The sequence below is a fragment of the Plutella xylostella genome, chromosome 31 (genome assembly GCF_932276165.1).
Source record: "Plutella xylostella chromosome 31, ilPluXylo3.1, whole genome shotgun sequence".
Lineage (NCBI taxonomy): Eukaryota > Metazoa > Arthropoda > Insecta > Lepidoptera > Plutellidae > Plutella > Plutella xylostella.
Window position 1 is genome coordinate 5836104 of NC_064011.1, and position 27834 is coordinate 5863937.

General features: G+C 37.6%; 3 protein-coding genes and 1 long non-coding RNA gene across 4 annotated transcripts in view; 3 read left to right on the top strand and 1 right to left on the bottom strand.

Moving 5' to 3' along the window:
* The first annotated feature begins 4989 nt into the window (after positions 1 to 4989).
* LOC105383402 (neural/ectodermal development factor IMP-L2) lies at positions 4990 to 15668 on the top strand. Its single transcript, XM_038114371.2, has 8 exons — positions 4990 to 5151; positions 10647 to 10812; positions 11993 to 12165; positions 12630 to 12801; positions 13309 to 13433; positions 13930 to 14007; positions 14658 to 14787; positions 15314 to 15668. Exons 2-8 carry the CDS (start codon positions 10695 to 10697, stop codon positions 15319 to 15321), a joined length of 804 nt encoding a protein of 267 aa, XP_037970299.2. The 5' UTR covers positions 4990 to 5151; positions 10647 to 10694; the 3' UTR covers positions 15322 to 15668.
* A 2015-nt stretch (positions 15669 to 17683) lies between these two features.
* LOC119692918 (zinc finger protein 57) lies at positions 17684 to 19749 on the top strand. Its single transcript, XM_038114570.2, has 2 exons — positions 17684 to 17928; positions 18286 to 19749. The coding sequence occupies exons 1-2, from the start codon at positions 17905 to 17907 to the stop codon at positions 19279 to 19281; spliced, it is 1020 nt and encodes a 339-aa protein (XP_037970498.2). The 5' UTR covers positions 17684 to 17904; the 3' UTR covers positions 19282 to 19749.
* A 118-nt stretch (positions 19750 to 19867) lies between these two features.
* The window catches only part of LOC105383401 (cuticle protein 7), a 32586-nt gene continuing 24619 nt past the window's right edge, over positions 19868 to 27834 (bottom strand). Inside the window, exons 3-7 of the mRNA XM_048632324.1 lie at positions 27010 to 27147; positions 26465 to 26551; positions 22980 to 23068; positions 22294 to 22411; positions 19868 to 20874 (exon numbers count right to left, since the gene is read on the bottom strand). Of these exons, the coding sequence (XP_048488281.1) occupies positions 20752 to 20874; positions 22294 to 22411; positions 22980 to 23068; positions 26465 to 26551; positions 27010 to 27147 (555 nt within the window). The 3' untranslated portion in view covers positions 19868 to 20751. The remainder of the gene's footprint in view (positions 20875 to 22293; positions 22412 to 22979; positions 23069 to 26464; positions 26552 to 27009; positions 27148 to 27834) is intronic.
* On the top strand, positions 24089 to 26094 carry LOC105383400. The gene is made up of 3 exons (XR_007268136.1): positions 24089 to 24935; positions 25259 to 25336; positions 25945 to 26094. It is a non-coding gene; the product is annotated as an uncharacterized LOC105383400 (long non-coding RNA).

The following is a 27834-nucleotide window of genomic DNA, read 5'->3' on the forward strand; positions in this document are numbered from 1 at the left end:
AGCCAACATAGACTCTCTAATCTGTGGAAGCAACTATCATGATGGCGGGAACATGGACAGTTGGACGAGCCACCTCGAGCCTGACTTATCAATCAGAACTGACAGTTCGCCAACAGCAGATAGCTTGCGGCTATCTATAGGTAAACTTAGGTAGTAAGCTAAACCAAAGAAAAAGTCCTTGGACATCGATATGACAGTGGAACGGTGAATAACTATGACATTCTTCAAAACAAAAAGGCTTGTTGTTGTTGTCCAGCTTAGGAAGGTTACCTACTTCAGCGACCTGATATTGCATTCTGAAAGAACTGCGAAGAGTTATGACTAATAATTATTACTTATTTTGAAAGTTTTCAGCAAACTCTAATCAATCAAGCAGCTACCACGACGCCACGTCACCACTGCCCGGTTATAACTCTGTACTAGCTTAGTAGATATATATACCAGAGAGCTCCAATCAGATGCGAGTACAAACATTTTACTTGGTAACTAGTTACGTAACTAACAGAAAGATCCATAAAAAAGTTGAGGATTACTCAAAATGGAATTGTGAAAACGGCACGTCTGCACCAGTCAGTCTAAGAAGTTTCAGCAGATACAGTGTTGAAAAATAGTTATGAAACGTTTGCGCCAGAATCGAATTAAAAATACATTTTCATTGAGAAGCCGTTTAGGCATGAATAGGTACTTTCATCCTTTGAATTGTGCTCCAAATGATGAATTCATAGAAATTTAATGACCACTGCCATTGTTTATTATCTAGCCCAGTAATTTGAGTAAGGCTGCGGCTACACGTGATGTGATACACAGTACACAGTAGGTATATGCATGTTCACAGAATAGTGGAAGTTATAATTTTACCAAAAGGTAGTCGTCTCGTGCAAGAGCACCGTTACTCGATTTATTCGATACACAACTATATAGTAGACAGCTGCTGCGTAGGAGGTTCACGCATTTTTCAACAAAGAGCTCGGATACACACTCACAATCCACTGGGACTTAAGGAAGACAGCTAATGTGGTGCCACTCAGAAACCGCGATGACACTCTGATCATGATCACCCGACAGTAGGATCATAATAAGTTCGGTAACTTGAGAAGCGGTATGGTATAGCAACAGCGACTTTCACGAAATCAGGAATTAGCTCAGTGCTTTTAGGTTGAACACTCGCCGGTGGGATTCACTTTGCTCACAGCCGAGAAAAGAAAAGACTCAAAGCTGGAATCTGCCGATGTGTCATGACACTTAAGATAGTGTCTGGGGGGTCACTTTATATGACGAAAAACGAACTTTCAGTGCACTGGGGCGCGAGCCGCTCTATCTGTTTGTATGTATTAAACGTGCCGATTGAACGACAGCTCTCGTTCGTTCGTTTCTCATCAGTATAGAGTAACGCTCCTGTACTTACCGTGCGTCACCATTCCCATGAGCAGTCCAATGATCTTTAGGCAGTTTAGAACAAAAGCTGCATTAGACAGTTTCTTCAGAAGAGACATCGAAATAAAAATAAAAAAAAATAAAAAAAAATTGATTGCACAACTATCCCCAGGAGCAGTCTACAGGTCACTTTGGGCAGTTCAGAAGAAAGCTGCTTTAACAGGATACCTCAGCGGAGGCATCAAATTGAAGTGCTATAACACTTTTAGAAGCGGTGCACGTTACCCGATTTGTCGTCCTCCATGCCGATGTGGCTACAGCGACTGCAGGTGGTTACTCAGGCTTCGTTGGTGTGCCCTTGTATGGCTAACATGACCAACCTTGGCAGTAAACGTTCGTCTGCATATGCCAAAATCACTGATGAATAGCGCACGTTACTCGATACCTTCTAAATAAGTCACTCATAATGATGGCTGATGACGATGATGACCGTGCTAGCAATAGTGCAGGCGTTTCCACTGAGCATAAAATCTTTTCCCAGACAGGGGGCGTTTGGATCTGGCAACCAGAACAGGAGTGCCAGGTGTGCGCAGCGATGCAGGTGGAACAACACAGCCGCCAGGGCAGGAGTGCATGGCTGGGTCTATGCAGCGATGCAGGTAGCACAAACCGGTGGCCAGGGCCAGGACCGGGTGTACACTGCGATGCAGGTGGCACAAAACGGTGGCCAGGGCCAGGACCGGGTGTACAGCCGCCAGGGCAGGAGTGCATGGCTGGGTCTATGCAGCGATGCAGGTACCACAAACCGGTGGCCAGGGCCAGGACCGGGTGTACGCTGCGATGCAGGTGGCACGAGACGGCGGCCAGCGCAGGAGCACAGGGCCGGGTGTATGCTGCGATGCAGGTGGCACGAACCGGTGGCCAGGGCAGGAGCGCAGGGCCGGGTGTACGCTGCGATGCAGGTGCCACGAGACGGCGGCCAGCGCGGGAGCACAGGGCCGGGTGCAGGTTACACGAAACTTCAATTTCACCGAATCGGCCTGCCTACCCTCAGCGGGTAGGTACCGGCGGATCACATTACTCGCCGCACATGCCACAATGTCCCAACATACTGAAACTCGGAGCCACGTGCTTCCTGTAAAAAATCCTATGATGGTCCTGGAAAGCTCCTGTTTGTAAAGCCTTACATAAGCTATAATCAAGTGCATTATTGTAATAGCAAAGTTTTTATCAACTGTTTTCTAAAAATATTAGAAATTGAGGGTAGAAAAATATATTTTTATAATTTTTTCCTGTATAAAATTAACATATGCTTTACTAAAAGCGGTCATTAATGTAAGTATCTAGCTCAAGCGCCACTAGTAGGACCGGAATATGTGATCAATCATCACCACGACTATTGAATCGGACCCTACTGCGTGGGATAAAAACCCCAAGCGCCGGAGCATTATGACCAGTGGCTGAGCTTTTAAAAGCACTAAATAATAGCATTTTACTCACGGCTTATCAACTCAAACCTTCGTTGCGAAATCCTCAGCAATGGCTGCGTGCGCAGCAGCCGGCAGGCCCCACGCCGCCTGGTCCGCATCACGCTACAGCTCCCGGCAGCGAGGACTCCGCAAATTCAATATTATATTTTTCCCCGTCGGAGCGAAGCCGACGAGAACCGTGGCTACATTGAGCCATTTTGCCGAAGTGTTCACTTCAAAAATCAAAAACCAACTGAGGCGCGCGGGCGACTCACTCTATTTATATAGGCACCCGCACCTTGCAAACTAAAGGTGGAGAGAAAAATGGACTTTATTTAACTGTCACTGTGACCCTTATGATGCCGAACACGGAGAAAGTCGAAACGCCATATCTCACAATGTTTAACTAGGTTTCAGATAGGCTCAGACTACATAATAGCTGTTCCCGTGAGCTTCACTTCGCCTTAAAAAATATTCCCGAGGGAATTCCGGGATAAAAAGTAACCTATGTTCTTTCTCAGGGTCTAGACCATATGTACACCAAATTTCAAATCCGTTCAGTAGTTTTGGCGTGAAAGAGTAACAGACAGACAGACAGACACAGTTACTTTCGCATTTAAAATATTATAGCTAGGATTATTCCGCTTCATAAGAATGTCGATAAACATTAAAATAAATCAATTATTATTTAATCAAATTAGTGCCATCAGATCGACGCTATCAACACCTGCTTAATATACAAATCATTTACAATAAATTAACAGATATTTATTATGTAATTAATATTTACATAATGTTCCTAAGAATCGTATGAATTAACTGAGATATATGAAATTATAACTTGATTTATTTTATTTGTACAATCTGAGAAAGCCAATATGGCACGTACTTATGTTTCTATCCTTAAAGAATAAGGCTTCATCTTTACATGAGATGTTTCTCCAACTGTACCCAGCTGTTCGTTTGATTCACTAATAAGGTACCATCGATGACACTAGAATGTCAAAGCTACAGTTCTAAATTAGCGTTTACGACGACGAGATAAGAGCTGTGTAAAGTACAAAATGTAATGTTTAGTGTTTCCCTTATTGTACAATTGGCTTTGCCACCCACTTGTATAGATTGTTCCCAACTGAATAGTTCGATCTGGACACCATTTAAATATACATTTTTTTACATACACCAGAAGGGCTAGTACGGGGCGCATTTAAGACGTGACAAGAGTGTTGCGTCGCGCTCACTCACATCGCGCAGCCTCAAGAGCGAGCGCGAAGGAGAACTCTTGTCACGTCTTAACAGCGCCTTGTGCTACACGGCCAGAATGCCCTATCCGTCTTCTATCGATCCTTCCAAAGGTTGTCTGGAAGTGATCGCTCTTAGCGAACCATCATTTGGACATTTTGTTATATTAAGTTTAATCTGTCAAGCTTTTCGGTGTGCAAAAAAAGATTTTATTATTATTAAAACTTACTTACCTAATAGCAATTAAATAGTAAGTATCTTCACTTAAGTACAATGTATAGGCTGACTCACTATTCTAAAATGTACTTATAAATTAAATGGAAATCCTATACAACATTCTCTAACACGCATTTGACCCAGTTATTTTATTGCATTATTCGTTTTTTTATAGTTTTGTCTATATTATCTTTTCCTGGTAAATAAACATTGTACAATTCAAGTTTGATTCAGACAAGAGGCAGTTTTTTTGTAAAAAAAACTAATCAAATTCTTATTTGAAAGCATAATTTAAATTGTAATGTTTTAAAACCGTGGATGAAAGCCTTATTTAAAACAGACTAAAACGCAGTTTCTAATTTGATTAAATCTGCCTTAGAATGAACTTAGGTCATGCTATACAACCAATCACAGAGCTATATTTCACACTTACTTAAGTTGTGCTTATCAAGTCAGAAATTAACTTCTTTACAAAAAAACTCGTCAAAATCGGTCTATAAATGGCGAAGTACCTAATCGGTGGACATACAGAAAAAAAATACAAGAACCTCCAATTTTTTTCGAAGTTGGTTAAAAATGTGTATATTCCAGAAATCAAATTTTGATGACGCAACAGGAAAAGCCCTGGATCGGCGACTCCAGTATATAAAAGTGGTCTGGATGAAGACATTACTATTCTCAGTCTTGTCCTCAGAGTGAGAGGACAGAAAAAAAAACCAACTAAGTCGTTTATATCGTGCTAAGTTACGGTGTTTTAGTTTCGAGCAGTTTTTTTTGTGAATTTTTTTGTGCGTTCTTTTTCTAGAAGTGTGATTTGGATTTTTTGTGTGAAGTGGTGAGGGATTTTAAGGTTGGTATATTGGTGTTATTTTTTTATTGATGAATAATTTGGTTTTGCTGTGTTTTTTTTTTTCATTTTTTATCTTGAGATAATTGAGGGTGGAATCAATAGATAAAACTGTTTGCTTGCCTATCGCATTAGAGTAGCTGTAATGATAGGTTTAAGTTATTAAATAAATAAATTAATAAATATTTCCGTACTTACAGATATTTGATTCAGGGTACCTAATTCATGATATTTTGTAACAAATAACTGTTACTGATGATTGTCGGCTGATGGTGAGGATGATGAATCAATATGGTTCATTATCTTCTGAGTAATCACGTGGATAATAATAATATTTTATTCATATTTCACAAAAACATATATTTACGTGGAACGCACCAAACAACTCAATTTTTTCTGAAATTAACACCCTTCTTTTTTGTCGAGGGTTAAGAATGCAGATTAATTGCAGAAATAAAGAAAGCAATTTTTTTTTTCCAACAAATCACAAAGTTAACTGCTAATGGGCTATGAGACAAAAATGTTGGTCGTGGGCTCTCGTACTATGTATAAGTAGCACAGCTAAATTACCGACTTACAACTTATATTAAAATCGAATTACATTTTATTACTTAACTATTAATCAAAGAACCGGTTAAAAGTATTAGTGACTAATTCCGTTAATGTTACTTAGACATGACGATGATTGCTAACCATTGGTTCCGGGTTCGATTTAGGCCTGGGCCGACACATAATATAGGTACCTACCTACAGGTTGTTGCAAAAATGGAATTATAAACATGTTGCAAAAAGGGTATACTAACTTTAGTTTGCACATGCTGGTTTCGGCTTAGTATACCCTTTTTGCAACACCCTGTAGAAGGCAGAAGAGTAGGTTATAGGTATAGTGACTTAGCTAGCACTACCAAGCGTGGCGATGGTAAATACCTCCCATTGTCCACCAGTGAATATTAAGGGCTGATAATGAATGATTGATAATAATGTCATACATAACATAACACTAAGGTACACATAGTGTTTGGATGAAGGCTGAGGACAGAGTATTGCCGTTCTCCAAAAGCCTACAATAAATGTCTTCTGCTCTTACAATAGCTAACTACTAACCTACCGTACCACCGCTGAGCCGATTAGCAGCGGCACTCACTTGTCAAATTTGACGTAACTTGTATGGATCTGACAGATGATTAACATTAAAGCGAGCACTACAGTGCCACAAACTTATCTGTTCCGGTGACAGCTCACATAAATGTTTAATATTTCTTAATTCTATAAGATTTTAAGTTTGCTCGTATTGTTAATTCGCTCTTGCGGTGTTAATAAACCCATCTAATCTTTTACAATATACAATTCATTAGTGAGTAATAAGATATGGATCAATTTAGTTCGGTCTCACCGGAACAGATAAGTTTGTCGCACTATACTTAAAATCAAAGTCAAAGTCAAATGTTTTTATTCATCGTATAAATATAAAATTTTCTGATGAACGTCAATTTTTACAAACTACTCTCCGTTCCGATAAGGGGCTCTTTCTGTCTAAGGAGAAGAACGCAGGCAAGAAACTCCTGAGCCATCTTTTCAAAAAAAGACTTAAAACTAGTTGGTATACAATACTTATATGCTTAATAATAAATGCTTATGGATTGTTAATTCCATTATATTGTATCTTTGGTGGTACGGTACCTGTCCTACATCGCAACTAAACCAACACCGGTTGCTTTACACTGGTTCCGACATTTTCATTCAATAAACGCTCCTTATTACATCATCCATTCATAAACCGACTGCTAGTTCACACACACATAGGTAGGTACAGTCAGCAAAAGAGATACAGTATCTCCCCAGCAGTGTGTGACTTGTGTAAGTGTTGTGAAAAAAAAAAATAGAACTTGCTTGGATACAGGTAAAATGTATTATTCATTTCATCCACAATACAATAACTCTTTATTTGCAACAAAAATATAGAATTACTCGAGATCAATCATTTATTCAAGGTTATAATATAAATTAACATTTAACTTATATGGGCCATTATTTTATTTTGGGTACAATTTGACATACTTTTACAGATATTTTTTTCAAAAATAAACTTCTTATTAATTTACCTTTTAATATTTATTTATGTTAATTAACATTTATATTATTCATTAAATACATTTGCAGCGATGTTTTCTTGCTATTTCTTAAAGTTATTGACGTTTAATCGAGGAACGATGAGAAAAAAATACTACTGCGTTACTTTCATACAAAATTATGTTTTATTGTTAGGAACATATATTTTGGTTCGTAAACATATACCAGATAAAAAGTAAGAAAAAAAACATTAACCTAACAGTTTAAATTACAAAATATTCTCAGTTTTGTTATTCATTCTATAATAAAGTTTCCCACTGCGTTACCAATCAATAAGTTTTAATGCAATACTTTTCGAAAAAAGGACCAAATAATCATAATTTTTTGCTCAAAGTTTTAGAAATAGCTCTAAATAAGGTGAATTATAATTATTATATTTAGTTTAACATTCTTTCTAATATAGAGTAGCTAAAATGTTTGTGAATACTCTCAGGAAACGAGAGACAAATAGATAACGCAGTGGTTAATTGGTAACACAGTGGTTTCTCAATCACAATCTTTATACTTTCTTCAATTAAAACTAATCATAATGTGAAAAAAACTATCAAACTAAAATTAACAGAACTCTTTGTTTAATATCAAACATTAAAATCGCTGAAAATATAACAACTTAATACTAAGAAATATTTCTCATTTTTTTTGCCTATAAAGCCGTTGTTTTTCAGCCGCTGTTTACGCCATTGAGTCTGAAATGTTATACTGTAACAATATAATATGCTCAAATGTTATATTTGTACCATAAATTGAGTAACAGATACCTGAAAACTATAAGAAAAACCCCTGAGTTACTATAGCTACAACTGCGTTACTGAAAAAGTAACGAAGTGTAGCGGTAACGCAGTTGTAAAACAATAACCTATTTGAAGTTAGTACTTAAATGAATACACATACATGGGATATCAAAATGCCCTAATAATTGTTACTAATTATTACATATACCTATTGCATGAAATAAAATAATAAATATCTATAAAACTCACCGTATGTCGCCGGTAACTCAGTGGCGTCACAATAAATACACGCGCTTCTCTCCAGGACTCTCATCCAAAAGACTTGTTCATTTTATCCGTCCCGCTCTCCTTCCTGCACTCCGATACAAATACACAGCCATTCAAATGATCTTAGGTGTAAGAAAGTGAAAAAAAGTTTATTTATGATTGAATTTCCTAGGGTAACCTAGTGTAGGTGGATGTTTTCTTAGGCTTGGGGACTCGGCCAGGAATATTAATTGTCCCATAATATGTTCATATAAAATCATGAATATTACCGTGAAGTAAAGTTTAAATAATGACATATTCGTTATAATATTCAAAAAAATTGTTTCCATTATAATTTTTTACACACGTTGTGCTTGTTTCGCTCCGAGGGACAGACAATTTTTGTATGAAAAACAATTGCGTTACCAAAAACAACAACAGAGTTACCGTAATTTGTAAATAAATAGAGTATTTTACATAAATTCATTATATTTTCTGTGACCGGTGTCTTATTTAATTGCTACAGACGGTAGCTATATTCCTGAATTTCATTATTTAATTTTACTTCACGGTAATATAAAATAATAATAATGGCCCATATAGAATTACTTACATAATAGTATGGAGGGTTAGATCTATCTATCTTACTTTTACTAAGGTTTTCTGGAATTTACTGTTAGTAATAAGAGCACCATTTGTAACAAATACTAGGTACCTATCTTCTTTTTGTTATTTGAAATTTTATGCAATAAAGACTTATACCTTCATATTATATTATTTCACCTATGAGTCTTTGTTTGTGCTGAAGTGGGTCTGTATCTCTTTTGTTGAGTGTACTATCGGAGAATCAGCCGTTGTCCTACGCGAGCGTAGAACTTTTTGAAGCGGTCACTACAAACACACACGCACGCACAACCTTTGATTAACAATACACGAAAAAGAAGAGTGTCACATACAAAAACAAAGCAAAAAAACTGACCACATTTTGTTTACTGTCAAACCGATTTAAGTCCAAGCTAACCAATGAATAAAGTCAAAAATCTTCTAACCGAACTAATCCTAACTAATATTATAAATACGAAAGTAACTGTGTCTGTCTGTCTGTCTGTCTGTCTGTTACTCTTTCACGCCAAAACTACTGAACGGATTTGAATGAAATTTGGTATACATACGGTCTAGACCCTGGGAAAGAACATAGGCTACTTTTTATCCCAGAATTCCCACGGGAATACTTTTAGGGGCGAAGCGAAGCTCGCGGGAACAGCTAGTTCAAAATAAGAACTCAGTGGTAGAAGCGGGGTGTTATTAAAATTTGTCGAGCCGTTTCTTTTGCACTGACATTCCATCTTGTTTGTATTTTTTTAGTTACTTACACTTTTTTACCACGTGACGAATTCATAAGAACACCGGTTTTACTTTTCGGTTGCAAACCGGAAATACAAATGACTGATAGCATCTGACAGTCACTAAAATTCCATAAGGCGGCCACCCAACGATAGTAAACTTCCCCCAACCACTTCCTATCCCCAAAAAAACTATGATGCAATATGCACTTTCTATTGCACCCCTCTGCACCGCCAACGATGATCTTATTTAGCACTTGAACAGATGAAAGATTATTTTAAAATTAATTGAAAGCACAGAATCTTAGTATAACGTCATTGATAAAATTTCACCCTGTGTCCATGAACTCGGTAATAGTATTAATGAAACGGATTGTCATTAATGTATGGAATAACGTCGAGAAGTGGACGCACTTGTGTGAATTTCTATACAAAGAATACTGAATGCGATGCGTCTGTTGCGTACGATGTCGAAAGATGGACGCTTAATACCTTACCATAGACTAATATGACCTTACCTAACAGTGAACAATCGAATTTTCCTCTTAAAAAAATGTATGTTAATCTTACATTTCGGTACTTCTGGCGATGATCTTAAATAAAGACACAGACACACCAGCACATCCAACTTATAACCTCTCCGATAGGTCGGGTGTAGTCGGTGTAGTCGGATGATTCACCCGCTTCCCATGACTGATATGCGGGTTCGAATCCTGGCTGTGAAATTCTATAGACGACTTGAAAGTTCATACTTTTGGTGATTTTTGTATGAATTCGATCGACTGTCAAGTATGTTCTAATTTATTGCTAATGAACTCTAGAAATGAACTTTATTTGGATTTATTAATAGGTACTTACTTAACTTTTATAAGTTATATCTTACGGTAAAATTTACGAATTGCCTAACTATGTTTGTTTACAAAATAATATAGGCATTTAAATTTAATATAAGTACCCCTAGGCTATCTCTATCTACTTGCTTAAAAAATAAAGTGAATTTACTAAAGTATTTACGAATATTTAAAGTTTTCTTATTTCCTCTTTCCAGCACCTCTACCAACTACTAGCACCATCTGTTGTGGAATAGCGGAACAAAATGATTAGTTTAATGTCGCTACTTGTCGCCGCGACGCTAGTGTCGCTACAACACAGCTTCACAAATGCACAAATTGACAACTCAAAAATGGATATCGACAACTCATTACAAGCTAATGGTAAGTACTTAATAGGTAATAATTATTGTTTTCACTGCTTAGCGTCTCCGATTAAGTACCTAAACTTTATTAATAGGTAAGTTCGAGACGTAGGTACCTACTCTATTATAATTATGAAATACGTAGGTATTTTTTAAATAACGGATACGGATAATAATATGTTTACTAATTTATGGCCGTACAAAATCCGTTTCCGCTAAAAAGGAGTGACTCAAAAAACGTAAATTTTTAAACAACCTTTTCATTTTTTTCATTATTTTAAGTAGGTAAGCTACCTATTGCGTTATTAATCTTTTTTTAGTGAGAGGAGTAGGTAGATAATGTTTAACGAATTTACTAAATATAATTTCTTACCCCCTTATTCATAGAAAAGTTACAATACGTTTTAACTAATAAACTGTTTTGTCCCTCTCTGTCAAAGAACAAATTGTTCTTTGTTGGAGAGGGACAAAACAGTTTATTAGTTAAAACGTTTTGTAACTTCTCTATGAATAAGGGGGTTATTAGACTTTAAAACATATTTATTCTCAAAATGCAGAGTCTCTGCAAGCCTTTCTCAATTCAAAATTCCTAATAATTTATTGCATTCCATATTTTTATTGCTGTTGTTTCGGCTTACTATACTTACCACTTTTTATTATTACAGTGCTTAAGTAGGTACATGCTGAATACATATTATTACTGTCGTAGAATCAAAATTCGTTTTCAAGTTTTCTCAAATTGATTATAAATTATGCTATTTCTCCTGCTGAAAAAAACGAATGAGTAGGTACATTTAAAATTATAAATTGTTTCAGACGTTAGTTTGCAAGTCAATTTCTTTCAGTTTCCTTCTCTTACCTCTAACAGGCCCCCTTATTGAATTATGTATTTCTTTTTTATCGACAAATTATGCAGAGATTTATTTACATTATGATGTCATTTGGTGATGCAACTTTTCCATGTATCTAGAAACTAAAAATAGATTGCTTTCCTAGAATTTTCCTTGTCGTAGAACAAAAATGTTTTACAATGACTCGTCATACTGAAAAAGTTTTATGTGGTTTTAAATAAAGGTATATAGATATACCGAAGTTTTAGTAATCGGTTGGTTTTAAGGCCTACCGCTATTTATTCTATTAGCACAAAGAGTAAACGTAAAAGTGATTTTTTATGCATTTTTTCTTTTAACCCTCCGCAGTATTAACCCCTCCGACCCGGCGAAGCCGCTTCCACAAGTTCCTCTCAATATCGGAGCCGCCGCCAGCGACCGCCACGTGGAGCCCCGACACCCCCGTGGAACTCAGCTGCGGGTTCATGGGCAAACCGGCGCCCATCGTCAGCTGGCTGAAAAACGGCGAGCCGATAACTGAGGTCAGTTGGGAGGATCTGTTGGTGACCTATTTAGATGATTTGGTTGTTAAGTTTGGTCGCTGTTACTGTATGGTGCTTTGGTGAAACCAATAATTTTATTGTGTTAAACTGTTCTTATCAGTTAGAGATTGTGCGTTGCGACAGATTTTTGGGATGCGACGTAGCAACGCAGTTTTGTGTATAGGCCCTTAGAGAGAAAGATTATCCCCTAATATTAGACAGGCAGCATGAAATCATGAATAATGAAAATCATAAAATACAAACATTGGTATGTAGCCTCATTTCACCTATAGACTGTTTAATAATTATTGCCAACTTCTGTTGTATTATTTGGCAGTCAATCTCTTGTAGACCTAATTTACTCATCAATCAACATAAATCTGTTTGTGACGTCAGTATTTAATATTCTACTTCAGCGCATTATCGGGGTAATCTACTTACCAATCAACCTCTCTCCATTACAGTATGAAGAAGAAACAAATGACCTGATAGCCGAAGAGCCGTCGAGCATAGCGTCCGGGACCTCCACCCTCATCATCAGCTCTTCCACCGGCCATGCTGAGGATGTCTACACTTGCGTGGTGACCTCGGGGACTACGCAGAAGACCGCGTCTACCACTGTTTATTCTACCCCTGGTGAGTTGATTAGAATGGAATAGAATATGAATTGGTTGCACACCATATTATCTTAAGTAACAGAGAAAAAATATTTATATCTACCTATAGATGTTCAATACAATTCACTGAATACTGTCAGTAAGAACAGCGCAGATAATGACAGTAAGAACTTCGTGAACCCCAGAAGGTTTCCTGTAGATTATTTCCTTCATCATAGAAGAACCTTCCTTATTTGTAATAATTTGACCTCTAATAACCTCTTGAAGCCCTAGGAATGTTGTCCTTTACGCTACCATTGCTTTATTAAACGCTTGCTTTCCTTCAAATCATCATCAGCATCAGCCCTTAATCATCTAGTGCTGGACATAGGCCTCTCGTCTCGTTACAAGCCCCTCTACACTCTATCCTCAGCCTTCTTCTTTACAGTTTTCCATTAAAACCTATTGCATCATCACGTATGAGTCTCCTATTAATACACAAGACATAAAACCCTTAGTAATATCTTCTTCTATTAACCCTTCACAGCAAACGAAGCCGACGAGCTGCTCTCCCTGCAGAAGCTGTTCAACGTGCCGACGCGGCCGCGCATCGTCATGTCCTACGTCGACATGTTCCAGGTTCTGGGCTCCAATGTGGTGCTCCCCTGCCAGGTAAATGATAAAAAAGATAAAATATTTACCCCCTTATTCATAAAAAAGTTAAAGGACTCTAGCAATCGAACTTTGTCACTCTCTGACAAATAACAATTTGTTCTTTGACAGAGAGGGACAAAACAGTTCAAAAGCTAAAGCGTCCTATAACTTATTGCACACAAACAGAAACAGATTAATAAAACATAGAACAGAAAATCGAAAGTACAATCGGTGGCATTATTACTACAAAGTTATGTATACATATCTTTATTTGTACATAATAGGACTAATTAAAAAGATATGCATGTTTTCTTTTATTTGTACCTACCTATACTGAATAAATTTTGTATGCCTACGTGCAGAACATAGCATAAAAAACACTTTAAACACCTATTATGACTATACCTATGTTCACTAATAAATTATTTGATTTGATTTGATTTTCTACCAGACAGGATAGGAGAGTACAAAGATAGGAAATCATCCATTAATAAATATTATAATTGTATTACAGGTGTACACGTTTGAGAAGTCGCAGATCTACTGGCAGGACAACCAGGAGCACTTGGTGTATGGGAACTCGCGAGTTAGGGTAAGAATTTATCTACTTATAGCTGTTCCCGCGAGCTTCGCTTCGCCTTAAAAAGTTTTCCCGTGGGAATTCCGGGATAAAAAGTAGCCTATGTTCTTTCCCAGGGTCTAGACCGTATGTGCACCAAATTTCATTCAAATCCGTTCAGTAGTTTTGGCGTGAAAGAGTAACAGACAGACAGACAGACAGACAGTCACAGTTACTTTCGCATTTATAATATTAGTTAGGATGTTGCATTTTGCTTCTTATATTAAGCGATTTCGAAAGATCTAGGTATCAGAGAGGGTGAAATGACACAATTTAAAGTTTACTAGATTACAACAAGTATTCAAGGTAGCTACGTGTAGTATTCAAGTAGCTACGTGTGGCGTATAAATTTCAGTGGCAGAGAAAGGTCCAGAGATCGGACGTAGCCGTGTAACACGTTGCTGCCGCTGCACGGGTTCGTTGTCGACGTAGACAAACGTCACTACATCGCGATTCGACATAAATACGGCGCCGTTATTGGTGGAACGCGCATCGAACGACGTCAATAAACAGACGTCGATAACGAGTCCATGTAGCGTCGACTGGTGTTGCCATCTACCCAGTCCACTTCTAACTAGCTAGCTATCTACAGCATTACTTATCTAATAAAACCCACTCGTCAGGTGCTGCCATCTGGCTCCCTGCTCATAAACAACCTGCGCTGGAGCGACATGGGCATGTACACTTGCACCGTCAAGAACATGCTCGGGAAAGACTCGGCCTCCACCTTCGTGTACCCTATGAAGACTAAAGGTTTGTTCATTTTGTTTTATAGCTAGCTATTATACACTCGCAAGCAATTAAAATAGCACCTTATTAATTCTAAACGGAAAAGGGTAGCTTAATGACATTGTCCGCAATATTGAAGTGAATTTAGTATATTACCAACTAAAAATTTTAATATTTTGTTCAAATTCTAAATTAAAAGTTATTAAATAAATTGAAATCATTAAAATTTGGTTCGATATTTTAAAAGCATTGCTCGTGAGTAAGTATATTCCCTCTGGATCCTTCACATCACCAATCGAATTTTCATCATTATCAATCATCGGGTCCTGTGATTTCTACATTAAAATTTTGCTTATCATATATTATTATATCTGCCAAAGAGCCGATAACTGGCTACAGGAGCGACGGCTCACTTAATTTCTACACTTCTTAGAGGATTTTGATTCGATTACTGATTGAGCATAGTACATTTTAGATGTTTAGGTAAGAATACTGATACCAGTACCAATCACCTAATTCACATGGCCTAATCCAAGTTTTTTTGTTACAGCGCACTAATTCTACAAAATGCCGAAAACCTCAGCGAGTTACCCGCCGATTCCTTAAATAACTATAAAAAAATCTATGTTCCTATACTTAAAGTACCTATAGTGAAGTAAAGATAGGAAAACTTAATTTATTTATTACATATTTTAGCATAATATTAGTTGAATGTTGTATTGGAGTGACGAATTATGAATTGTAAGACTTTGACCTACCCAGGGCTTGTGTACTTAAACGTATTGTTATTATAATCAGTAATTATTATCAGTTTCGGCCAACAGATGGCGTTTTATACAAAATAGTATTTTTTTAAAGAAATGTCCTCTCTATGCCGTGTTTGTTTTGTATTTTTTTTAATAATATGATTTAACTACCTACATAAGTACATTAATTATTAGATAAAAGCATATTTAATTTGTACTCTGTGATTTCAGAATAAAAATAAATGTTTTATTAAAAACTTAACAATGCAGTTTTTATATGTTTACTTACTTTAATCTATCTTTGAAATAATGAATAAGTAATGCCTATCACCATAATACCTACCTAATTTGGGAATCAATTATCAATAAACATAGATACCTAGTCATATAACACCAACCTATAGTTTTATAACTCTAGGACCTACAAATGTGAATGCCTAGGTCTCAAACTCTCAGGTAAAATCTTGAGTGCTAAACTTAACCTTTATCCAAATGCCAACCGGTCGAATTCTCATAAGAGCAGAGCCATCTATTGAGTGGACTTTCATTTTATTAAGGACGCGCTACAAAAAATGGAGTGTGCTTAGGCCCTAAGTTAAAGTGGTAAACAATAAAAAATAAAAGTATTGAAAGTCTATTCTATCTTGGATACTGAAAATTTTATGTGTTTCATTGTGATTCTATTCTCACCTAACCTACCTAGTAGGTATCTACTTATCACTTAAAAAAAACAATAAGTATACTTAAGTAAGAAAACTTTTAATTTTTAAGGCCCTGCTTCACAATGTCTGTATAATGGCTACCTGTGGGATAAAAGACATATTTTTATTTGACTCTATGTCTTTCCTTGTGCCTAGTATTTCCTTCCCATCGACAGAATGTGAGCGTCGCTCCACAGTCAGCGCTCCTTTCTTCCGATTCTACGACACACGCGGGGTTGAAATTTATCAGTGAACTTCAGCTGTTCAATGTTACCGAACATACCTACATATACCTACTATGGGACTAACTCTAAAACCATAAAAAACAAGTGTGCCTTACCTAGACAATCGATGGAGCGAACGCGTACTAAACTGGTACCCAAGGGACAACCATAGATTACGGGGTCGACATAAGAGACGATGGGTCGACGACATTGTCAGAGTAGCAGGCAACACTTGGCAAAGGCAAGCAAGGCAACGGGAACAATGTAATGACATGGAGGAGGCCTTTACCTAGGTACCTACTATGTTCAATAGGTACTCAGTTAGTTACCTAATATTATACACACGGATGAAAAGTAGTCTGTCCCTTTATTACCTACCTACATTAAATTTTATTTTATTTTTGAGAAATTTCATAGGTAACTAAGTATCTTACCTACATTAGTAAAAAGTAGACATAGCCTGGTTAGTGTTTAATATAATAACCTTTGTAGGTACCTACCTACACATTAACGAAATGCTAAAACATTAGTTCTGTTACGAGTTTAACATTTAAAACATCTAAATAGGTGACGATGTCCTAGATTGATCCTATTCAAATCTACCTACACAATAAGCAATATAAAGTGGCTGAACTTAGCTCTAGATTTAAATCTGGCACTCCTTAAAGACCTATTGAATTAGATTTCAGACCTACAGCGACTAAATCCGATCTAGGTGGATGAAATCAAGTGCAGTTAGTACATAGGTAGGTATGCTACATGCTATGCTAGCATTTAGCTGGGTAGTTTCTGGTAGATAGGTTTTGCTGTGACAGTAAGTAACTTTGGTACCAATATAACTACAGTGCCACAAACTTATCTGTTCCGGTGACAGCTCACGTAAATGTGTAATATTTCTTCATTCTATAAGATTTTAAGTTTGCCAGTAGTGGTAATTCGCAATTGTGGTTTCAATAAACCCATCTAATCTATATTAAAATATAATTCATTAGTAAATAATGAGATATGGATCAATTTAGTTCGCTCTCACCGGAACAGATAAGTTTGTCGCACTGTATAGGTAAACCGTCTTTGCTAGGATGACCAACTTGACCTATGCTTTCAGAACATAATGATTATCATGGTGCAAATAAGTATCTTCCAAAGTTTTTATGAATATTTTGAGTTGCGTTAGCATGTTCAGAAAGCGGACCGGTGACACCTGTTGAATTTGACATTGACATTGACACTTGAAGTTTCGATTCGAAAACATCGAAAAGTAAAACTTTTGTTGTTGTCTATTTAATTTCATGAATTTCATGATAAGAGATACGCAAATACACTAAAATGGATTTATTAGACTTGATCACAGATGGAAAAACAAACCTTTGCTTCCTCTGCCTCAAAACCGGCGACGAAAGCGTCCATATAGCAACGGACTAAGAAATTCATGATTTCGGTGATTTTACTACAATTTCTCTGTCTAAAATTATGCGAAAGCTTTTCCCTTCATGTGTAAGTTGTGTTTAATTACTTTTCATCCCTTATGCTCTGAAAGTAGGTGAGAAATTCCCAAAAATAAGTGCCAAAATTGCTCTTTTTGTGTTTAGGGAAAGACACGCCTATTTTTGGAATTTCTCACCTAATTCCAGAGCAGGGCTTTCTTGAATCTAAAATCAGATGAATGATGATAATTTTCAAGTAAAACCTTTTTCAACGGATGATACTTACCTTGTAATAAAGATTTTATTTGTCAAGATGTTACTATTCCAGCAACATTCTTCATGTTTGATTCGTGTTTATCAAAGATCTATCTCGTGATAAAGTTGTGTGCTTTCTGTACTGTTCATAGCATTTACTTTTATTTTACAGGAGATAATAACCAGACAGTGTTGCAAAGATTGCACCAACTCGATACTACACATTTATACTTTGATGAAAAGAAATCTACAGTGCAAGTATATTTTACTTGATATCATTAAATCACTTACGAAAACCATTGATGAAAGTTTGAATTCAAAAAGAAAACTAAATATGGAAATAGAGATCTCAGTTCCTGCTGCGATGAAGGATTTCTTTAAAAGTGACAAATGTAAAATTAAAAACAAAATTGGAGACTACAGATTTGAATGTAAAAAGTGCGATATGAAATTTCCAAGTACAAGTAATCTACAGGAACATAAAGAGATAGCTCATAAAGCTACCAGCAGTGCTGTGTTGTGTGACGTGTGTGGAAAAAACTGTGTTACTCCGAAATCATTGAAATCTCACTTAAACTGCCACACCCAGGAAACCTGTAAACACTGCAATAAGGTCTTAAAAACCCATGCTCACTTCAGAAAACACTTAAAAAGCCACAAAACTGGTGTCAAAATGAACCATAACAGCAAATCTTTGTATAAGTGTCAGCAATGTGATTATGAAAGTGGAAATAGTAAATCTCTTGAAGGCCATATGAATAAGGTACATCTAAAAGTAAGGCCGTACGAATGCAACATTTGTGATCGAGCATTTTACAGACAGTGTCACTTAAAAGAGCACATAATGTCAACACATAGCGACAAAGAAAAGGAAATTTGTCATGTGTGCGGAGACAGTTTTGCAAACAAGTACAGTTTAGAAGCTCATTTGAGAGTGCATACAAATGACCGTCCATTTCAGTGTGAAGTGTGCAGTAGTAAATTTGTGTCCCTTCGTTGTAAAAATGAACATGTAAAGATAAAACATTCGGAGAAGAATGAGTGTTGTCCGTTTTGTGAAAAAAAGTTTACTGTTAAGAAGTATTTGAACAGGCATATGAAGATGAGTCATGGTAAGGACACTGTCAGTTTAGACTATTCATTAGAAAATATACAGTATCAAATGTAATGTTTGCCATTAATAATCTTAAAGATAATTATTATATTTTTGAATGTCTTACATAAGGTAACCACCTGACTTTTACCCTTGGAAGATTTTAATTAAAACGGAATAAGTAAAAATAAATTCTTTTATTTTATAAAAATAAGGTACAAAAATACATTCTTATTTAGTAGAAAATATGAAAATAATAATTACAATATATTACAAATACTGTGTGTAAGTATAAAAAATGAGTATTAAAAGTAGTTCTTAAGAAGTATTTTACATTTTAATAGATTTTACATAAAGAATAGAAAACATACTGGCTCATTCATTGATCTAAGATTACCATTTTGTTAAAATAATTTAGAAGTTAACAAAAAAAATCAACTTAAAAAGAAACCGAAAAAATAAATATAATATGATAAAGCCTATTTTCAAATCCTATTCAAAACACACTATATGTATAAAGATAAGTACATTTATTTTAAATTAATAAGATCTTGGTAACAATATGGTAACTATCCGATTTTGTATTTAGGTAAGGCACTTATTAAATAGTTTTTTTTCATTAAAATATCCGTCAGTTATGTACAGATTTAGTTTTTTTTTAAATTGGCAACACTTGGTAAATTATTTTTATAGCTAAGGCTCAAAATAAACTCACCAAATGAAATAATAATGTAAGAACTCCACCAGTCTGTGCTATGTTACTAACCTTGATTTGGATGCATTTGATATCCACCAATCATATTCATTTGTGCACATATCACATATCTGGTGGAATAACACTATAAGGATTAATTTGCTGAACCTTTTTATACTTTAATGTCAGGTTTGTCATGTACCATTCAATGTTTCTATAAACTAACTAAAACTACTGATGTTCAGCTTTATTTTTGCACGGTTACTGTCAAACAAATAGTCATAGTCAATGATAGGTATTTTAATATATTATGTAACAATAGCAACTTCTAATTATATCTTTACCTTCATACAATACATCCAAGTCGGATATTATGTGTCATTTATGAGATGAACATAATTACAGATTCAGGCAGCATTCTGAAACTGGCCTTTTTGCACGGTACCTTTATCGACATAGATAAAGTTTTTCAACCCAAGTTTTCCCACGTGTTTAACGCGAATCGTCACTAAACATTTATCTACATCTATAAAGTTGCCGTGCAACTTCTCCAGACTCTTAAGTTCTTTTTCCAATTAAATATATGACAGTAACCAGCCGAATCAGCATTGAAAGTGCGAGTTTTTACACCGTTCGAGACGCCACAAGTTAATTTAATTTGTATAGAGCAGTAGTTTTGCTAACGCCATCTAGTGGTTACGCACTAAACTTGAGTTAGCTTTCACTGTGTAGACGCTGGCGCCATCTAGCGTTTGCACTCTACACTAGCTCCGCACCACACAAACTTACTTTAGCTTTCGCTGCTCGATGGTTTAAAAACCTACACCTCCTAGCTTATGTTTCCTAGTCTCCTAGTACACGTAACCCCCTCCCTGCTGCGGGGGGAGGTAGTTCTGTCCGGTCTGCGCAGGCGCGTTGGCTCCGTATTTAGGCGCAGGCGCGTCGGGGTATTTCGCCTCTCCTTCGTAGGTTACCTGTGGGAGAGAGAGTTGTTTAGGTGGCAGTTATGGTGGAGAAAGATGGGGGTTAAAGAGAGAGATGGTGTGGTGGTCTGTGCTTGGCAGTGGAGGAGAATTTACTGATGATTATTGGCAGATAACAAGGAGGTTGGGAAAGTAGTTAGGTATAATTAATGAAAAATAATGTTTGTGTGTCTTACCCGCTTACTTGATGATATTTGTGTGTGTTTGTGTGTGTGTGTGTGTGTGCGTAGGTGTCTGTAGCGTGTTTCCCTAGGCACTAGTTCTGGTGACTACCGGTAGATGGCAGTCAAGCAAGCATTTGCTATTTTTCTTCTTACTTGTTGAATCCATTCTTCCAGTAAGCTTCAGTATACTTGAGGTCATAGTATCTGTCCCCTAGCTTCTAGTTCCGAAAGCTACCGGTAGATGGCACTAAAGCAAGCATTTTGCAATTTCTATCTTACCTCTACGTTGAATCTAGGCTCCAAGTCATCAGTGCACTTGACGATCTCTCTTTTTCTCCTTGCATTTATGGGTGTGTTATGTATCTTTCTGTCTGAATGTCTTACCTCTGCGTTAAATACGTTCTTCCAATCAGGAGTGTACTTGACGATCTGCGTGCGTCCATCGGGCAGCGCCACGCGGTACTGTGTGTGTGTGTGTGTGTGTGTGTGTGTGTGTGTGTGTGTGTGTGTGTGTGTGTGTGTGTAGCGTGCTTCCCTAAGCACTAGCTCCGAAAACTACCGGTAGATGGCAGTAAAGCAATCTTTTGCTTCCTCCAGCCGTATACTTGGTGTCATATGTATCTGCCCCTAAGCCACTAGTTTCGGAAACTACCGGTATATGGCAGTGAATCGAGCTATTTTACTATTTTTATTCTCACCTCTGCGTTGCGTATACTTAAGGTCATATGTATTTGACCCCTAGCTACTAGTTCCAGAAACTACCAATAGATGGCAGTAATCAAGAATTTGCTATGACGTTCTGCATCTATTATATATATTAGAAGAAAAGAGCTGCAGAATTAAGGAGTAATTTTATCAATGTCTTACCTCCGCGTTAAATCCGTTCTTCCAATCAGCGGTGTAGGTACTTGACGATCTGCGTGCGTCCGTCGTGTCGTGTATTGTCCTTCCCTAGGCAATAGTTCCGGAAACTACCGGTAGATGGCACTAATATATGTATCTGTCCGTTAGCTACTAGTTCCAAAAACTTCCGGTAGATGGCAGTAAATCAACCATGTAGATGATGTGTAGATCGTGGTATTAGGAATATCTACATAATAAAGGAGGAATTTTATCAGCGTAATCTTATATCTCCTTACCTCACCGTTAAATCTGTTTTTCCAGTCATTGCCGCACTTGACGGTCTCGTTCTCTCAGTACCTATGTGTCTATTAGTGAGTATTATCTATCTATCTCTCTCTCTTACCTCTGCGTTAAATCCGTTCTTCCAATCAGCGGTGTACTTGACGATCTGCGTGCGTCCGTCGGGCAGCGCCACGCGGTACTCGCCGCGCGTCACGTCGCCGTCCGAGATCGCGTTGTGGCTGAAGTTAAAGTGGGAGTTAAAGTTAAAGTGGAATTGGAGAACATGTGAAGGAAAAAATATAGACGTCAATAAGTACAATAAATCCCGACTACAAATTGGGCTTTTCAGCAGTAACGTTGGGAGCAGATGTGAATTTCGTAATATTTAGGTAACTAGGTACAGTCTGGGGCTAAAAAAACCTGACCATTATCGGAGTGACAATGCTACCATAGAAGGGTCAGATTTCGATGCCTATGACGCGTAAAAATTATCCAATACTAAGTGGATAGCAGTCATTGTCTCCATTCCTCACCAATCCACTTTTATTGACTGTACAGTCGGGGGCAGATAAACCTGACCCCTCTCAAATAGGATTAAGACTCTGAAGTTTATTTTCTTGTGGTAAGTAATTTTTTTGGCGTCGCACTGTCGTGCAGGAGGCAGCCGCCCTCGGCATGAGCTGGCACGAAGTCGAAGGCATGGCACAGGACCGGTCAGAGTGGAAATCTACACTTCGAGCCCTATGTCCCTGATAAGGGATCCCAGGACCTGATGATGATGATGAAGTAATTTTGTTTGGTACTCACTTGTAGTTGTTGTCGTCTTCATTGACGGCGTACGAGAACTCGAAGGGCATCCCCGGCTCATGGTGGTGGTGGTCGTCGTGGTCGCCGCCCTGCAACAGACAATCATCATCATTACAACCCATCACGTTGCCCTCAATGATCAGTTAATATCACTGAAGCTAGCTCGACTACGGACGCTTCACACGGATACACGTGTGTTACTAATCACTAACCATAATACACTCACGATCAATGGTAAAGATCCACTGACAATAGCTTCGAATTACCTACTCCTAAACGAAAAAGACTAGCTAAATGACGCCGTCTGAATGATTGAAGTAAGTACATTTAACAGCATATCAGAATATTACCAACTAAAAACGTTAGTAGTTTGACAAAATTCAAAATTAAAATACCTAATGTTCTTAAATTTAGGGTGACTTGCATAACAAAGTTAAATAAAATTAAATAGTTTTTCTCTTGCTCTGACAGTATAGTGTCAGAGCAAGAGGTCATAGATTTAATTTTGATTAACTTTGTTGTGCAAGACGCCCTTAATATTTGAGTTATTTGATGTCAAAATTTTGTATGTGGAACTTTTTCATCGCTCGCGAGTGTAGTAACACAAAAGTGTGGCCGTAGTACTTACATTTCTAATTTAACTTTAGCTATAGTACAAACTGCATAGTAATGTAAAACTGACCAACAGCTTTTTAAATTTTAGAGAACAATAAAGATAAAGCAATTTGCTTTTCCAGCGATGCAAAGAAATTTATAGTTTCCGATAATTGGGAAAGAATAAGTTTTTGTTTCATACCAAACTAAACACTGACGGAAAATGATTTTCTTGTATTCAGCAGTGTTATTTTCCTTAGTAAGTTAAGTATTCATAATATTATCAGTCAAGTAACTAACTAAGTAGTTATCCTACCTTTAACATTACAAAAACTTTTGATAATCTGTTTTTTTTTTTCAGTATATCCCAAAATTCGTTTCAGGACGGCCGAGCCCTGGTAGGTATATCATATTATATATACAAATTAATTTAAGGGCCGATTTCACAATGTCTGGATAATGGCTACCTGTGGGAAAAAAGACATGCTTACACTTACTTACTCCGCTGGCGCAGCGACCCAAAGTGAGTCTTGGCCTCCGATACAAGAACTCGCCATTTTCCTCGGTCCTGTGCTGTGTCCTGCCAGTCGCTAGCCTGCAGCTCGCGCAGGTCGGCTAGCACCACGTCCCGCCATCGATACCGGGGCCGCCCGACTGGGCGTCTACCCGACGGCTGACCTTGATAGGCTCTCTTTGCGCCGCGATCCTCTCCTATTCGTTCCAAGTGACCGAGCCAGCGGAGTCTGTGTGCTTTGGTCTCTCCAATAATATTCGGGTCCTCCACGAGTTCTTCAATTTCAGCGTTTTTTAGGATCCTCCAGCTTCCATCGCTACGTTGCTTTTGGCCAAGAATCTTGCGGAGAATTTTCCTTTCAGCCACCAGAAGCTTGTTTTCTTCTTTAAGCGTGAGCGATCAGGCCTCGCACCCATACATCAAAATCGGTCTTATTATGGTTTTGTAGATGCGAAGTTTCGTACTTTTACTGAGAAGCCTGGACGTCAACACTTTATGTAGTGCTGCGCTGCATCGAAAGGCGTTTTGGACACGGATGTTTTGAACTTAACCACACCTTTATACTGAATATTTCCAACCTTCAAGTCATACTTTACACAGCTCTTTGTAATTATGTATTAGACAGTGACAGCATATATTTTAAACCACAAGTAGCCATTATCCAGACATTGTGGAACAAGCCCTAAGTACCTAGATAATATTTGCTTTTACTCTGCACTAAAAAAGGCGATTCTCATCAATAGGTTCAGCGCCAGTAACAACGTACGAATATTTGATGAATTTCCACTATGTTCCGGACACTGGGGTACAAAAATCTGTAGAAATAATAAATGAAATAGAAGACCAAGGTATATACACTGACCTAATAATAGTTACTTATTAATACCTTAACCATATACCTAATTTCATATTTAATACTTCATTAGCTTTGGTAAACGTTTAACGTAAAAGTTACATATGAGAGGAAGATATCTGACCTTTCCTGATTTAGAAATTACAATGATTATGAATAACTATAAACCAATATTTTACTTACCTACTTAATTTATGATTACGGATGTCGGGAGCGTCAGATATACTCGTGACAGAGTGTACAATACACATACGGTTTTGAATAATAGTTATAATTTTTTTTTTTACTTATTTCCGTTTATTTTCTTGGGGTTTTCAGAAATTGTACCATTGGAAGATAACCAACCTTTTTCTAACGAGGAGAACCAACTTGCAGAAGATGATGAATATGAATATAGTGAGTGAAATGTCACTGGATCTCATGGTCTGTCTCCTCATCATCATCATAATAGATGGAGTGACAGTACAGTGCAATGGTTCTAAAGCTGCGTACAGACCGGCCCAACGAACGCCCAACGAACGCCCAACGATGGATATTTGTCATACATAATACAGGGCAAATTGCAGCAAGTCAGTCAACGAAACCCGTTCGTTGGCGTTCGTTTGGCCGGTCTGTACGCAGCTTTAGAATTATGACTCTATTCAATGGCACAATGGTTGTCATTAGGTTGTACTTAAAACGGTTTGACAGTACTTAGTTAAACAAAATGAGCAAAGTTTTTTGCTTTGTTTTTGTATGTGATACACCATCTGTTAGTATATTGTTAATCTCTGGTGCGGTGAATGGGAGGTATTTAAGCTATAGGCAGTGCATGGGTGGTTCGCTTATATTTGTAGAGGTATTTAAGGTCTAATTCAGGGTACCTACAAGGATAAGTCCCCCATAGTACAGTAAGGGGCAGAGAAACCTGACCCCCTTCAGAAGCATTGTTACTATGAGAGGGGGTTCAGGTTTCTCTGCACCTGACCGTACTTGTTTATACTAATACTGATTCTCTATTTCAGATCATACTTCGCAAATGCAGAGGCAAAAAGCGAAAACATCCGAATACCGTCGACCGACGACCCAGAAAGAACCCCGTTACCAAATTGATGATTATTAATTGTATAAAAAAAATATTATATATAACTAAGTAGCTACTTATATAGTGTTGATTTATAAGCTACGTAATTTAAATTTTGTTTTATTCTAGTATCCTGTTTATTTCTGCACACTTATCGAAGAAGATACACCCATTAATGCACCACCAAGTCCACCAATCACATAGCTGTGTTTACGTTTATCTACGTCGATATAGAAGCCAGGCAGTGGGTTCTTATACTTAGTTTTCATCGATATCGATCATATTTTTTATTGTTTTGAAAATGTATAGGCGGTTGCAAAACATAACCACCCGTGTCCGTTTTACAAACTGTATAACAGCGCCATCTCTGTTCAAGAGTTGGAACTACTTGGAACACCCGTTTCCATTAAACAAACTGTATGACAGCGCCATTAAGAGTTGGAACATTAGTTTAAACTCACTGCGGGTCCGCCGGCAGGGGGCGGTGGGATGTAGGTGTTGGGGCGCGTCGGGGGCGGCGCGGGCCTGAAGGGGGGCGGGGTGGGTTGCTGGAAACATAGATAGAAATAGTTTATTAAACGTAAGTCGTAAGAACTCATTGTTTATTGCCTATTTAAGTAAGATTTAAAATAAGTAGTACAATTATTCTCCTGTACTTATTTTCGGCGTAAGTATCCATAACATTGCTTAATTTGGGATCGAATGATCGTGTGTGCGATGACCATAATTTATTATGTAGCATTCCCACTCTGAGAAGGGTCAGGTTTCCTTGCCCCAAACTGTACCAATAGGTAGCGTGTAGAAAAGATTCTCTTGATTTCCCATATTTCGTACATCAAAATTCCACGGTCACTCTTTTTGATATTGATAAAAAAAATTGCAATGCCCAGATGGCCTAGCACAGGACACACATGCCAAAAGCTTTGCGTCGCGCGGCTTCGAGACTTTTGTCCTCCATGCTAGGCCTTCTGTATATTGTACAACTCCCAAACTACCCTCAACTTACCGGGTTGCTGTTCTGGTTGGTCGGGAACGGTATCGGGGGTGCATCATAATTGTATCCGTTCTTGGTAGGAGGGAGATACTCGTTGCCGGCCGCCGTCGCCATGGCAACCAGGCTTGTTGCCAGCAGGCAGGATAGCATCTGGAAGGATGGAGAAAATGAGGTAAGGTTTTGGTTCTGACTCCTGTGTGTCTATCACGGGCTACCGTGGCAATACCCTAGTGTTGTACGATACTACACAAACATAAATGGAAAAAGAACAGCGCCAAACGTAGATACTTGTTATACAAATTGCTATCGAATTACGCTAGCGATTTGAGTTGACAGCACTCGTGATCGAGGCCCTGAAACAACGATATTTTAATGGTACTCTTTTCAAAGCGACCAAGCGGTCATAGCTCAGTCGGGTAAGCGCCCGCTTCTCACGCCAGAGATGCGGGTTCGAATCCCGGCGCTGACATGTAGGTAACTACCAATGAGTTATTTGAATTTAAGGACAATGTATACCATAGGTCTTACGATGAAGGAAAACGTCGTGAGTAAACCTGAATAGTTTTCGGCACATCTAGATATGTGAACCCACCAACCCGCAGTGGACCAGCGTGGTGGGAAATGGTCCAAGCTTAGTAAGGCAGTTTAGACCTTGGGAATATGCAACTATGCTCAAAGGTTCCAATACTTCCAATCAAGAGAGCTAGTACTTACACCCTCACAAGGAATAGAATAATAATTATATGGTAACATAGACAATGTGACTCTGACTGCATTTATATACCTACTTATCTAAATTATTATTAGTTAGGTATTTGATCTAGGTACCCAAAACCC